The sequence below is a fragment of the Scophthalmus maximus genome, chromosome 4 (assembly GCF_022379125.1).
Source record: "Scophthalmus maximus strain ysfricsl-2021 chromosome 4, ASM2237912v1, whole genome shotgun sequence".
NCBI classification, from domain to species: Eukaryota; Metazoa; Chordata; class Actinopteri; order Pleuronectiformes; family Scophthalmidae; genus Scophthalmus; species Scophthalmus maximus.
This window is the reverse complement of record NC_061518.1, coordinates 13,251,549-13,266,375: the sequence shown is the minus strand read 5'-3', so window position 1 is coordinate 13,266,375 and position 14,827 is coordinate 13,251,549. Positions and strand designations below refer to the sequence as shown.

General features: G+C 40.8%; 1 protein-coding gene across 3 annotated transcripts; it reads right to left on the bottom strand.

The window, feature by feature from the left end:
- Nucleotides 1-228: 228 nt before the first annotated feature.
- sltm (SAFB-like, transcription modulator) lies at nt 229-13,264 on the bottom strand. 3 transcript variants are annotated; one of them, XM_035627551.2, is made up of 20 exons: nt 13,142-13,264; nt 9,496-9,583; nt 9,346-9,401; nt 8,991-9,018; nt 6,956-7,682; nt 6,312-6,355; nt 6,119-6,222; nt 5,888-6,037; nt 5,297-5,409; nt 5,082-5,218; nt 4,886-4,983; nt 4,727-4,783; nt 4,478-4,623; nt 4,183-4,363; nt 3,440-3,564; nt 3,063-3,236; nt 2,225-2,536; nt 1,964-2,102; nt 1,523-1,677; nt 229-1,428 (listed from the first exon to the last, which is right to left on the bottom strand). In XM_035627551.2, the coding sequence occupies exons 1-20, from the start codon at nt 13,163-13,165 to the stop codon at nt 1,317-1,319; spliced, it is 2,970 nt and encodes a 989-aa protein (XP_035483444.2). In that variant the 5' UTR covers nt 13,166-13,264; the 3' UTR covers nt 229-1,316. The 3 variants fall into 3 exon arrangements, with proteins under 3 accessions (XP_035483444.2, XP_035483443.2, XP_035483445.2); XM_035627550.2 differs by lacking the exon at nt 13,142-13,264 and adding an exon at nt 11,310-11,496; XM_035627552.2 differs by lacking the exon at nt 13,142-13,264 and adding an exon at nt 10,145-10,213.
- Between the last annotated feature and the right edge of the window lie 1,563 nt (nt 13,265-14,827).

Here is a 14,827-nt window from a genome sequence, read left to right as displayed (position 1 = left end):
CATTTTAAGACATCGATCAATTTTCCTCACTAATTTCCTGAATTAAGTTTTGTAAAATCAGTGTAGTGAGTACTGCTGCTCAAAAAAATAAATTCGCAGCATGTGACTTGTGATCACTAACTTATGAACTCAGAGTTGACAGGGGACATACACATCCTACACAAGGTTAAAGAAGAAGGTGAAAAGAGAAAACAACAGCCACCATGACTGAACCATCAGCACGCGTCATTCAGATTCTCAGTTATTTTTATTAGTTCAATCAAGCTTTATCAACCAAGTACAACAGGTGTGAAGGTGAAGTGTGTTGTGAGTCCAAGAGGATGCAGTCCAAGATGTGTAGTACTGGAAAGGATCAAATAAAGTAGATTTTTTTTAAATAAAATGAGAAAATATATCAAACAAAAAAACAGAAACCTCACGTAGCCTAATACCCGCCCACTAACGTCGACGTATGTAATCTTGTGCAGATTTCATTTTGCGCACATTTTTCAAACTTTTTACATGCTGCCATCAGAGTACTTCCTGGTTTGTATCATAAAGTTAAATAAAAGTACACAGCCCAATATCATGCATCTCACAAAATCACTAAGCTGAGAAGTGACAGAAAAGCAACCAGATGTTCCCTCATAACTTTCACACTTCCAGAATTACCTGAAAAACAAAGAGGAAATATAAAAACGCTGTGTGATGGTCATTTCACAGACCGACACCACTGAATGCCCTGCAGGGAAAATACCTTGAACTCTGGTTTTCATTTCAGAGACACTGGCCTGTGTATAATTTAAGCCATGGCCTATGAGAGGTAATTTGCTACAATGCAGGCTATTTTTGAGTTTGATGGTGATTCAGTAAATCCAACTAATCTTTCCAAAACTTCCAAGCCAAGTATGACCTTTACGGAAAAAAATTAATATAAAAAAAAGAACAAGAAAGACCCGTCACTTTACGAGCTCTATGTTACACTAAAATAAGACTTGGTACACGGAAAACTGAGTGTGACACTGGTCTGTTGAAAATGTACATACAACATTCAATTAACGGAGAAGTGGGTATCACTTGAAAACTTTACTTACAAAGACCTAGGGCTGTACAATAGCTTCCTAAATATAAGCAAAACATGTGCACATGGTTATTTTATTGCTAACAGCAAAAATGTCAGGAAAACCCTACACTGAGGAGAACACGTGTCTATACAAAATAAAATAGCGCCTCCAACCTCATGGCTACAAATGCGCCACCTAAAACGGTTGATATTCTAAAAATAAAGAGTTCAGAAATGTTCCACTTTCTTTCAAAGTGGCAGGATTCCGCTGCAGTTAAAACTGCCGCTGTGTTCCTTTGAAGGGCTTGAATCCCCCCACGTTGCCACCGCTGGGAATGGAGTTGCTGGTGATCTGTACAATGCGGTTCATTCCAGATGACGAGTGACTGCAGAGAGACAAAGTTCATAATTTAAGACCACTGGGAATACGAGTCCATGTTCTCACTTATTTATTTATTTATATATATCTGTCGGTTATACCTAGAAGACGACATCATGCTGCTGCGGGTGTCTCCCATCCTGCGATTGTCAGTGAAGCTGCTGCCCTGGGAGCTCGATCCACCGTGCCACTCCTTCCTTAGGCCCTGCTCCCTGCTGTGACGTTCCACCACCACCTGGCGGCCGGACCCGAACGCCTGGAACCAAAAAGAGATTTGGAGTCAGTGTCTGTATGTTTGAGTTACTGCTAAGGACTAATAAAATTGCTTTGATTACTGCATGCTGAGTAAAGTGCTGTGGGTTAATTTCATCAACAGTTACCAAGTCCCTTATTCTATAAACTGTCAGGGGGGTGAGGAAGAGAAAAAAAACAGCTCGTTTTGTCTGACTAAAAGCTCAAACTCCAAAATGAATATTAAATATTTTTTGCATGGTCTGTCAACATCCTGTACCATGAAGACATTCATCACAACGTCAGCTGACCTGATCACCCATCACCATGGGTCTTCCTCCATCTCGGTCGCTGAAGCTGCTCCTTCCTCGGCTGGCTGAAGAGCCTCCTCTGAGAGCCGGACCTGGACCCTCTCTTCCCGATCGCTCAGCACGCATACGCATCGGCCCTCTGTCCAAACCAAGCATTATATCAAGTCAGACATTTAAAACTAATAAGCTTTCACATATATTGGGCAGACAACACTCAAGTGGCAATGTTTCTTTTTCAAAAACTGCATCAAATTTTTTTACCTTATATCTCCTTTGTTGGAGTTCATCCCTCCATCATTCTTCCATCCATGCCCTCCATCCCTGGGTGAGCGGTTGTGCGACATGCCAGGCATTGCAGCTCGGGCACCCATCGGCCGATCGTGCATGGGCACAGGTCGTCTCTCGTCTCTGTCCCTGCGGTCGGTGTCCCGGAGCTCGGTGCGCGGAGGAGGTGGCGGCTCCGCTCTGCGGACTGTTTCAAAGTTCTTGGGGTAGCGCTCGAAGCCGGAGCCCTCTCTGTGGGGAGCAGGGCGACCTTTCTTTGCCTCTGGCTCACCGTCAAATCGGTTTCGTCTGGCAAGAAAACAAAGAGTTATTAAAACGGAACCGTGAAAAGACAAATAAGCTGGTGATAAAAGTTTATTAGTCACAGAAAAATTTTCTTAAGTGCTACTCCCAAGCCCCGATTGGACTGAGCACTTTTTGCAAAGTCCAAAACATTTTTTTTTATTGTAACCAGGCAACAACTTCTTAGCCTAATTTAAGACTGGGTAATACGGCCAAAAAAGTAATTAAATTCATATCAATGTCACAGTAATTATTAAATTATTATCTCTTTCAAGTTTAAAGATTTTTTGCTCCAGAGAGAATGTTTTGGTTTTAAATTCTTGTGACAAACAAAACAGCAAAATATTTTACAAATCTGAGGTAGAACATTAAAACCAATTATGTAATTATTGATATATATTGCCATTTTTAAAATATTATTGACGAAAATAACAATTCTCGTTAGCATTTTATTGCCCAGCCCTAGCGTAGCTGGGCTTTTGTTGTGAAGTAAACTTACAGATCCATTCATGTTATTTAAACAGACTTGTACCTGTCATACGTGTTGGGTTGCTCCACGGCAGCGTCTGGGAAGCGACCCCTCTCTCGGGGACTGAAGTTAGAGAAGCGGTTCTGCTGCCGGTTGTAGTTTGAGCCTTGGTTCAAACGGACGTCAGAGTCGGACTGCATCTTCTTGTTGCCATTCCAATATGGCTCGTCTCTCCGACTATAACATTAAATACAGACACACCTTATAAGTTGATATACATTTCAAGCAGTAAGCGGCAAAACAAATGGCATATACCTGTAATAAATGGGAAGAACAACAATAATCAATCATAATCACGTAAAACTGCCAAACTGAAGTCGGCCTTACAAGCCCAAGAATGTTGGTCATGTTGACAGATCCATTATGACAACAGTGTTTACCCGTGTTCCACTTCACGGCCTCTTTTGAGGTTGTTTCTCTTTTCTTGCTCATAGCGGAGCTGCTCCTGTTGTCTCCGCAGCTCCTCGCGTTCACGTACCATGCGCTCTGCCTCTTTGCGCCGTTCCTGAAAAAGGTCATATTAGAATGCACTAGTTAACATTAATGTACTGAGACGTGGACTTCGCTTTACGGTGACGAGCAGAGGAAAAATCACAGGCATTTCAGTGGTTAATTAATAGATAAGTGATGACAACAAGCCTAGACAAAGTTCTTTTAATCGACTGACGGTTTTTAATTGAGGTAATACTGTATATAAAAATGCAATTTTACGCACAGTGACAATGTTGTCGCAAAATTTGATAGTAAATTAACAGTTCCACAGAGATATCCAGTTGTCCCCATTCTCTTATTGCTTTGACCATATGTATTGAAATCTACATGCTAGTAGTTGAGGATTACTGTGCACCATTTCCAAAAAATCAAAAGAGCTGACATTGCATTTTGCACTCGTACACCTGGAATGGGGAATAAGTGAATCAGAGCATTTCTATTAACAACATCTTCTTGCTAATGCAAACAGCTTTTCTATCCCAATTGTTACTGCCTAATCCAGGATGCAACTGTTCAACAGGATCATTCATCTCTTAGGTGGACATTTTCAAGACAAGTCTGAAGAGGAAGATTGGACTGTGGAAAGATGCGTAACTTGACAATCAGGTTGATCTCTTCATGCTCACTGTACCTGCTCTATACGTATTCTTTCCCTCTCGAGCCTCTCTCTCTCCAAGCGCTCCCTTTCCAGTTTTTGTCTTTCCATCTCCAGTCTCTGGCGCTCCCTGAGCAGGTTCTCTCTCTCTTCACGCTCTCGCAGCAGGCGGACACGCTCCTTCTCCCGTCGTTCTTGTTCAGCAATTTCACGCCGTCTGAAAACAAGAAAATAGCCTTAATTTTAGAACTTTAGAGGGGAATAAACTATACAAGTACACCACAACTTTGAGTCACAAAATGTATGTGAGCTGTGCACTGTTCGAGTGTACCTGCGCAACTCTACAGCTCGACGGACACGGTCCAGCCGAGCCATCCGTTCTCGCATCCTCTGCTCCTTCATCTTCTCAAAAGGGAGGATGTCGGTTTCTTCCCCCTTGTTAGTAAAAGGTCGGTGGTGTTCTCTAATCATCTCTATCTGGAAGGGGGGGGAGAAATCATAGTTTTAACAAAAACTCATTGATGAAGCATGGGAAAAGAAAATACAAACTTGTGTGTCCATAGTATCAGGAGCTTAATACCTCTTCAGGAGGAATCAACCATTTCGGCCGTCTTTGAAAATTCATGTGGAATGGAGGCTGAAAAGAGGTTTCACAAGGAATCTCATTAAACATCTGCAACAATTTAAATGTTAAATATCATTGAAAAAAGAATTAAATTAAGACATAAAAAGGTCTTACTTTATCAAAATACCTCCCCCGTCTGAACAGTCTCATTTTGCCAAAATTATCTCCTCTGCTGTAATCTGACATCGGCATCTTGCCTGGACTCTTGGGCCCTAGAAAAAAAGAAGATAATTATTGATGAGCAGACATGCTTATTGATCAACGGAATTGGATTCTTTAAATGGGTGACAGAAATAAGAATAAAACCTACGCCCATGCTTTCTGTCGTCTTTCTTCGAACAATCTTGTCCCAGGTTGGATGAAACCTCCTGTTTCTTGGATAAGTCTTTGTCCTTTTCTGAAAGTTTATCTGATTTCTTCTCTTCCTTTTTGTAAGATGGCTGTGCTCTGTGTGAGGGGAACTAAAGGTCAAATGTGCTTACAATCTAACAAAGGATCAACGTTTCAACTTGTTCCATCACTCACTTGTTAGCCCATTTCATCCCTGTGCAACTGCGCTTGTCACTTGATTTGCTGGAACTTGTCTTGTCCTCTGCTTCTTTCTTTGAGGGTTCTTTCTTGAACGGATCATTCTTGGCCTGAAAAAAGAGCAGCAGTGACATATAAATGGACACGGGCCCACAATGTTTCCATTAATGAAAGCATTAGAATAATAACGTGTACGCGGCCATAATAACGGACCAAGAGGAGACCACTTGTGCGTCAGGATATTTTGGGATAACCACCTTCTGATTTGGAGGAGGCTTCGCTTGTGTTTTAATAACGTTTCGTTTGTTAGTTATTAATCCGGAAAGTAAAAATCTGTGATTATCTCTCCAACTTTACAGCAGCAACCGAGTGCCTGTAATATCAAGCACGGACACGTGACCAATGGAGCGCTACTTGATTGGCTGATTGTTGGTTCGAATTCAAACAGAATCGATTGCTTATCATTGGTGTCCTGGATGTTGCATCTGATTTTTTAAACACATAATTTGGGGATTTGAAAAAAAAGTCCTGTGCTTCAAATGTGAGGGGTTTAAAGTGTGTTGAGACAGATTTGCTTCAATAACTTACCCTTTCAACATATATCAGCTGTCCGTGGAGCTCTGTGCAGTCGAGATGAGAGATGCACCGCGTCACCTCTGTACTGGAGGACATGGTCACCAGGCCGTAACATTTTGAACCAGGACTGCGAGCATTTGTAACCACTTTGGCGCTTAGAACCTGTAAGCAACAAAACTCATTGAAGTATTTTTCTATGACTGTTATTTTCAGATATTTTCAAAATAAGCAACACCAAATTACCTTCCCATATTTGCCAAAGAGATTCTTTAGATCGGCTGCTTTGGTGTTTGAGGACAGGCCGCTCACCCAGATGTTACGAGAAGAACTGCTGCTGCTGACGACTCCTGATAAAGATGATTTCCATGGATTATCAAGACACTGTATGAAATTGTCAAACGTGCTTCCCTGGGTTTATTTCAAACAACCATCTTACCCATTTCATCTTTTGGAGCTTTTCCATCTCTGTCTCTTGAAGAGCTTTGAAGCAAATGTTCCAACAACAAACAATTGAAAATGAGTGAAGGTATATACATTCCAGATATACGGGTGACAGGCATACATTTCGTGGAATAAAAAAAACAACAACACACATATTTAGTACTTTTCAGGGGGGAAAGTCCTGTAGGAAAGGAGTGCATCTGAACCAATGTCTCAAAGGCTTCATTGCTTTTCCAGAGGTGAGATGGGTCAGGTTGTCAGCCAATTTTTTCCCTGGACCAATGAAATCTTCGGAGCTTTGTTCAACTTCAGTGAATCATTTGACCAAAAAGGAGAAAAAAAACTGCCATCACGGGGTCTAATGCTCTTTATCAATGCCTTGTGTGGAAACTGGGAAAGGCTTTAGAACTGCCGGAAACGTCAAAGTAACAAAGTAAGAGGTGTTTTCTCATCTCCTGGTTAATGCCACAATTTAACCAACTTCAGAAAAATAAATCACAGTAGTAAATGGCAGGATAAGGTACATCAGTGAACAACTCCCTTATGGCAAAAAGAAAATCTTGAGGCTACCCGCAATGTTGCGTTCTTAGTGAGCTGGACTTGGTAGTAGTATCAAAGAACTGACATAGAAAGACAAACCTCTTTGCTTGACCTGATGCCCCAGTAGCGGAGGGGCCTTTCTTCCCAGAATCCTTTTCTTTATCTCCTGTTTCAGCTTTCTTCAAGGCGTCTCTGCTGTCTTTCTTCGTGGGCTCGGACCTGGATCCATCGTCTTTCTTACCATCTCTGTGGCCGTCTGTCTCTTGCGCCTTCATGTCATCATCTGGGCCTGTCTCAGCAGAGGCCTCTGGCTCATCAGTGCCCTTCTCGGCATCTGGATCTGGAAGTTTCACATGTTTACCTGTTTCCAGGAGGTCGTCACCATCAACATCTAGGGTGATGGCATCTTCATTTGGGATTGAGACGGATAGGTGATCGTCCTCTAATTCTTTAGAGGAATTCATGGCTTCAGCATCCATCTCAGCCAGTTCGGTCTCCACCTCTGGCTCAGCCTCCTCATCCTCATCTGGGTCAGCATCGTCATCGCCCTCCGGCTCAGCATCTGCATCGACCTCTGGTTCAGTCTCTGCATCCGCCTCTGGCTCAGTCTCTGCATCCGCCTCTGGCTCAGTCTCTGCATCCGCCTCTGGCTCAGTCTCTGCATCCGCCTCTGGCTCAGTCTCTGAATCAGCCTCAGTCGCCACAACTTCTGACTCTGGTTCAGCATCAGCCAGGGCCTCAGCCTCAGGCTCAGGCTGAACGAGGCTGTCCTCACAGGGCGCAGGCTTAGAATTTTCACGAGTACCATCATCTGTATCAGTTACATCTGAGGGATTCAATAAAGGATAAACATGGCAAAGCACAACTTTTAACATTCATGTCGCATGTTCATTGACCTAAAAAGTAGAATAGAAAGCACATTTAGTGTTAATGGTCATCGAGGGCGTAGACACCACAGGAAGACACAAAACACAATCGTCACTGAAAATGTGGATGATTCAGTGCTCTTCATTCCTCAACACCTGTAGAGTACTGGTTCATTTTCACTTTATACTGAATGTGCATTTCCAGATGTTTCCTACAAAGTGTTGAAGTTCTCCAGATGGGAATCTTGGGCCAAAGTTCAAATTAGGAAGAAAGATCCATCAGTTCATCAATTACACAAAATGCATCACCAGCAGTTCAGTCCATGGAAATTCATCTGAGTTTTAGGAAATCTTGATCATCTTCCAACATTTCTTCTTTAATGTGTCATCATAAGTCTTATCAGCAGATTTCAGGACGCTGTGGAAAAATGATCCTCCATCATCAAATCCAAACTGCTGTAATGAATCCTTTCAATTGTACCAAGCTTGCGTCCCTTCGGTCATAACAGTCTGTTGTTGGCGGTCCGAGGCGATGCTGTATGACAGATTTCTTCACTGCAGACATGATGCTGGGGCTGCAGTCAGCTGGCGGGTTTATATGCAATTTTGAGGGATGTTGACCGTGATTAAACAAGTCTTTCAGTCTTTTAGCAAGCTCCTGACATGTGGCGTTGTTTTGAGGAGTCTTGCTGTCCTTGAGCTACCAGCCTCGCAGACGGGCATTCGCAACTGACGAGACCTGTAATAAGCTGCCAGATTCCTGCGGTGAAGGGAGTGAAGTATTCAGACCGACACATTGCACTTGTCACTAGCCTGTCCACCAATGATGTCAATCACAATATCAACAGCAAAGTGCAATTATCCTCGAGTTCTTGATTCTTGGACATAAAATGTCAGTTTGTTTGCGAACCTTCACCCTTCGCTTCCATGGAGTGTAGGAGGTTGAATGCCAGAGGCCATGACAATCCATCGACGCAAACCGAACTTGAAGATTTTTTTTTTTAGGAATCCAGGGAAATTTACCTTAGTCAAAGCAACCCATGTCCGATGATTCATACATGTACCACTTAAGAAAAGAAAATGAAGTCTGTCTCCAGAAATGTCTTCATCGAGCATGTCCTCATTGCTCCTGTTAGCATATTATGATCTACCACAGTAGCTAGCCGAAGCATGAAATACCAAATCATCTCATCATAAGGAGTTAAAAAAAAAGAAAAGAAAAGAAACCCAATGTTAGCTTTGGGCATAAAGAATGTCAGTATACATACCTTTTTCTGATTCGTAATCTTCAGTTTCCTATAAAAAATAAATAAAGTATAGAGGTGAGCCAACAAATACTAAAATGCAAGTACAGCAAAAAAAGTTCTGGAAATGTTTTCATTGAAATCAATAGCTAAAAATTAAGTGTTGACAAATACATAGGCTGTTTCCCGCAATAATTCTACAGAGGTTTGTGACATTATAAGTATATTATACTTATATTAATTCAGGAGCTCTAAATATAAATTCAGGAGCTGGCACAGCACTGCTAGAAATTGCTATAATTGTATCTAGACATTTGTACAAAGACAAAAATCAACTGACATGTGGGAAACATCAACAACAGAATCCTATGCTAGTCACCTTGTAAAGCACATCTTCTTCTGCTGTGTTGTCCGCGTCCAAATCCACTCGTTTTCCTGAAAGTTTAAACGAATAAAATTACAATCAACATGACAAAAAACTGGCTTGCTTCAGACTCGGCCTAATCAATGAAACCAAAGGCAAGATTACCTTTAGCTTTTCCCACTTTCCGAGGTACTGTCTCACTTGGAAGCTGTGTTTGAAAGTTTTCTGGGTCACCACCTTCATCTTCAACAGCCTAAAAACAAAACAAGAACACAATCCCATAGAATATTTTGAAATGTTATGGTACTAGACCAAACAGACATGTTTAATTGATTATCAACTAGCTTAAAAAAATTAAAAAATATGCAGCTATGTTCATACTAAAGCAAAAATACCAAATATTTGTTAGTTTCAGCTTTACAACTGTGAAAATGTAATGCTTTTCTTTGTCAAAGATCATTTTAAACTGAATTACTACAAAACACTTAGACTTTCATTGATCTCTAGGAAATTGTGACAGGTTTTAAAAACTTTTTTCTGAAATATAGATAAAACAAATGACGGATTAAACGACAAAAGAATTTAAGAATCTAATTAATCTTAAATGAAAACAGCCAATGCAGCAGTAATTCAAAAATGACAATTTAGAAAACATTTTTAGGACTCTGGTTCATATCGAATGTGTTCAGAGTAATCAGGTTTAAATAAAACACTGCTGCTTGAAATACTAGAACCTGAATCATTTCATCATTGCATGTTACAATTGTTTAGTCAGCAATTAACAATCAGTCGCAGCTCATCAGGGGAGGCTAACCTGGGATCCAGACGGCTTCATTACGCCTTATACGCACTCAGAAATTTGAGGAGGCGGGGTACATGTGACGACAATAAAACACCACTCAGTTTGAGATTGTGTGTGTATAAACGGAATACACATAGTGCAACATCTTCAGGTTATTGGTCTCATGTCAACAAGAAAGGCATGGATCTATCATGATCAAAGGAGGCTTGAAACGCCTTTGCATCCCTTGGTGGAGGGAAAAGGGTAACTGCTATCAGAATTAAGTTCAATGCTGTTGTCAGGTAGAATTCTATAAAAAAAGAAGTGTATGGGAGGCTAGTCCAGTCTGACTTTTTGACCAATCTGCTTAATCTGCTAGTGACATGAAATGTTTTGTAGCTTGCTAAAGACTTTGAAGATAAAGTCTACTTGTCAAAATAATTTTGGAGTTTAACGTTTCCAACGACAGCTACAAATAAAAAACGATGGAAGACCAACTCTGAACTAAATGTAATTCATCAGACGGCAGGTGGATCACGCTGCTTCAAAATGGATACATACTCAGTGCAATGGTTAGAAGGTGTGTGTGTGTGTGTGTGTGTGTGTTCCCTTAGCAGGCATGTTGCATCCCTAAGTGAAATTACCCACCAGCCGCTACTATTATACTATTAACAATGAATCGATAAACAACGAACAGCTTAATCCATAGCTAGAATGTGAGCTAGTTGGTTGTAACCAGTCAAAAACAAACATCTGTTACACCCATTTAAAGATCACGTGCACGTCGTCCAGAGTTTAACGAGCTGAACTCACGTCTCGTCAACGCTGCTTTGTTCGACGCACATTAAGTCACATGATACCGTTTCACAGGTTAAACGTTTAAATTATTAACACGCCGTTTCGAGGCCTTTCAGCTCTGATGCTAACGTTATAAATAATGCGTGTTGTGGTTGCACCATTACTTCCTTCAAGCAGCCATTCATTTCACACATATTTCTATGACCACAATTATATGTGCACAATATGTTTACTTGAGATCTTGGTTAAGTGGACATATTTCAAGCTACATTGAGCCAGCGATCATGTCGGGGGTCTACGTTAGCTGTTAAGCTAACACGAACCGTGTCACAAATTTAGATACGTTAGCATCTTTGCACTGCAATCACTCTGGCACGAAATGGTCTCGTTTCTGATTTACCTGTCTCAGTCTCGCGAGAAGAACGCTCTTTATACCAGACGTGTCCAAATTCCTTCGCTTGAGTTCGGATTTGAGGTCAACAACTCTTAATTCTGATAATTTCTTGGACTCCGTGGAAATGGCACCCGACGCCATTTTACCTCAGGATTGCTGAATCGTGCACACGCGTGCGCAGAACACGGCCTTTAACCCTTCTTCTTCTGCTTCTGCTTCTTCTGCTTCTTCTTCTTCTTCTTGTGTTTAATTGCGGTTTGCGAACAGCTTTTAGATGCGAATTACCGCCACCTAGTGGTGTTACCCGTGACACCGACCAAAGATCCGAGGCGTGTCAAAAAAAATAATACAATTTCCATTGAAGCTTTGTATCGGAGCTTGATTCGTTCGATCACAATCACGTGACCAATTACATCGGAAGCTTAATTTCACACACAACCACGTGACTGCTTCGAAATCGGATTCATCCATCCATCCATCCATCGTCTACCGCTGTATCCATTTAAGGGTCGGGGGGGCTGGAGCCAATCCCAGCTAACATTTGGCGAGAGGCGGGGTACACCCTGGAAAGGTCGAGATCGGATTCAGAGGTATAAAAATGTGCGACATAAGGTGCGCCCTCTTGGGATCGTTTAGGTGTGTTGCATTGCGTTGAATTGTGTGTTAAATTCGCATTGGCAGAGTTATGAGCTACAGAGAACTGCTGGTCTGTAAGGCCGACAGATTGTGTAATAGTAGTGTAATCATGTGCGTGTGTCTGTGTGCATGCACCTGCATTTATTTTTCTTCCTCCATTAATAAGTCTTATTTGTTTACAAACAGGAAATAGTGTCAAAATCCACAATGCAAAATCGTATCCTTAATGTATTTTGTATCTTGGAGTATGTAATGAAACAGACTTTTAAAATTGTATTTATTAATAATTTTTATCGATTCATTATTTCATTCCCCAGCGTTTTGGATGACGACTTGAATAATGGGGTGAACATCTGGCCCCTCATACATTTGTAGATCACCAGAGCTCGGACATAATTAACAGCTCCACTGCGTCTTGCTGTTACTGTACATGTATCATTAAAATGTTGTGGGGCTGCCTCTGGAACTTAATGCACACTTTCAGAATAAGTTGGATTAGCAGCCAACATGATACCCCTCTCAATTCCTCATCCTTTATAGTCTGCCACTATCATCAAACCCTTACGTAACGAGGATAGCTATCCATTTAATCATTTATTCATCTATCCATCCACTATTTTTTGCGTCAGATGTGTTGATCGGTGGTGAAACAATTTGGGACATAGCGCTTTCCCTGACTTTCACCAGCAGAGGTCCTCATGGAGCGCTGATTTTAAAAAGCTTCGAGTAATGAACCTTTTTTCGATACACTTGTGTTGGTTCATAAAGCTTCACCTCACCATCACTACCGCCACCTTCTGAAATGGAGTGTGGATCAGAATGACCTAACCTACTGGATGAGAAAACTAAACAACAACACAACTATAGCACTATAACGCAACGATAGCACAATGACCTCGTTCATTGGTTCACTGCTTGCGCATGCGTATTGTCATGTCTTCTGGAATTTCAAAGATGGTGGGCAACAACGTAACATCTCACATATTTTCTTTGATTTTACACTTTCAAAGCATTTAAATGTGACGTTAGATTTAAATTGGGTTACGGTTAGGGTTGTGGTTGGGGGTAGGGTAAAGGTAAGGGTTCGTTGCACACTAAAGTGAACATCAAATGACAACTTTTTTCGAACCTATAACAACGAAAAATATTATGGTATTTAAAAACTAATAATGACTACAATCACATAGATTTGATACGCCTACCTCTCTTTCGCGCTTCCGCCACATTTTTACATCTGCCACTGTCAGAGGAAAGGGAAAACTCCGGAGCAAAAGGTGCCGAAATGCACCTGTTACGCTGGTTGCCAACCGCCATTAAAAACGACGAAGAAGAGTGTGAACCAATCACGTTATGATCTCAAACCGATGTCCCAATGTAAACTACATTCACTCGTGTCGTTCAACCGCATTTTCATTCCTCAATTGTATAAAATAAAAGCGAGGTAAACTATTCATTAAAAGGTGGGGTTTGCATGCCCCCCCCCCCCCCCCCCCCACAAACAGCCTAAGTTGTCTTTGTAGTTGAAACATCTTGTAATCCATTACCAAAAAAGTTTTAGAAAGTTGATTCCATGTCCAACATGTGCATGATGCATTCACATAATACAACAGTCTGCTAAAGAACCTAAAGATCATAAAGGCTCTGAACTGTGTCACTCTGAAGTTACAGCTCAACATCTGCACCATACTCCAACGTGCACAAAGGTGCAAAGGGCCGTTCAATTTGAGCTCCATGAAGAGGAAACTGAGAATCTTACTTTGTAGTAAAGAAAATTTGCTGTAATAAAAGTGGAGATACACAGGCCGTGTTGAACATAAAAGAAGAACATAAAATGCCAAAATGGCCTGCAGAGTTTATTCACATATTTAGCCCACCTGTACCCAGCACTTACTTTTGCAGACTATAATCAGTTTCCTCTGTTCCTGTCTGTTTTCAAAAGACATTTTGGTTCCCGGTCCTAATTTTGTCTCACCAGCCTCAAATACCTGCAAAGTGTAGGTCTACCATTCCAAACTAGAGTTCTGCACAATAAGTAAGATGTTGCCTTTCGTTGTTCTGTACCTGTTATTTGTTAATCCTGCCCTAAATGTCTAATTGTCTTTTCATGAGTATACTGGATCCAAATCCTGTCGCTATGACATTAATTTGTGCTATTACTATAGTGGTGGAAAGCAGAAACTGCTTATGAGTGCAATTTTCAAGGTACTTGTATTTCATTTGAGTATTTTGATTTTCTGCCAGTACATACTTCACTACAATTCAGAGGTCTATAGTGTACTTTTTACTTCACTATATATTTATCTATCAATAGTTACTGACAGAAATTAAGTTGGATCAAGATTTTACTCAAAACATGATAATACATAAAAACTGTTTTCCAACATGTTTATTTTGTGACTCCAAAAGCAGTGTCAAGTTGAATCACTCTTTTGTAGTAGCTTGAAAAATTAAATTGTGATTTCCTGTGTCTACAGTATTTCCCACACTGGGAACTACTACGCACTACATTACTGTATGTAAAGCAGTTTAAATAAGTGCCAATTTAAACTTCGTAAACATTAATACATGAGTATTAATCTAAATCTAATGTTAGATTGAATCATATTTTAGTAACAGCTGACATTTTAATATCTTTTGATACTTAAAGTATATTTACCCAATAATTTAGCTCTCCTTCCACCACTGGCATTTGAACATGATCATATCATATTTGTGGTATACTTTGTTCATAAACATTTTATATAATTTAAAATTCATCCAAATATTTGTTTATCTGGGGCTCCACTTTTGCAGAATCGGGGATAACGAGGTGACGCAAGCAAAACAATGATGCAGCAACTTATATAATGAGCAGCACATAGGAGGACAGCAAACCTATGATTACACTT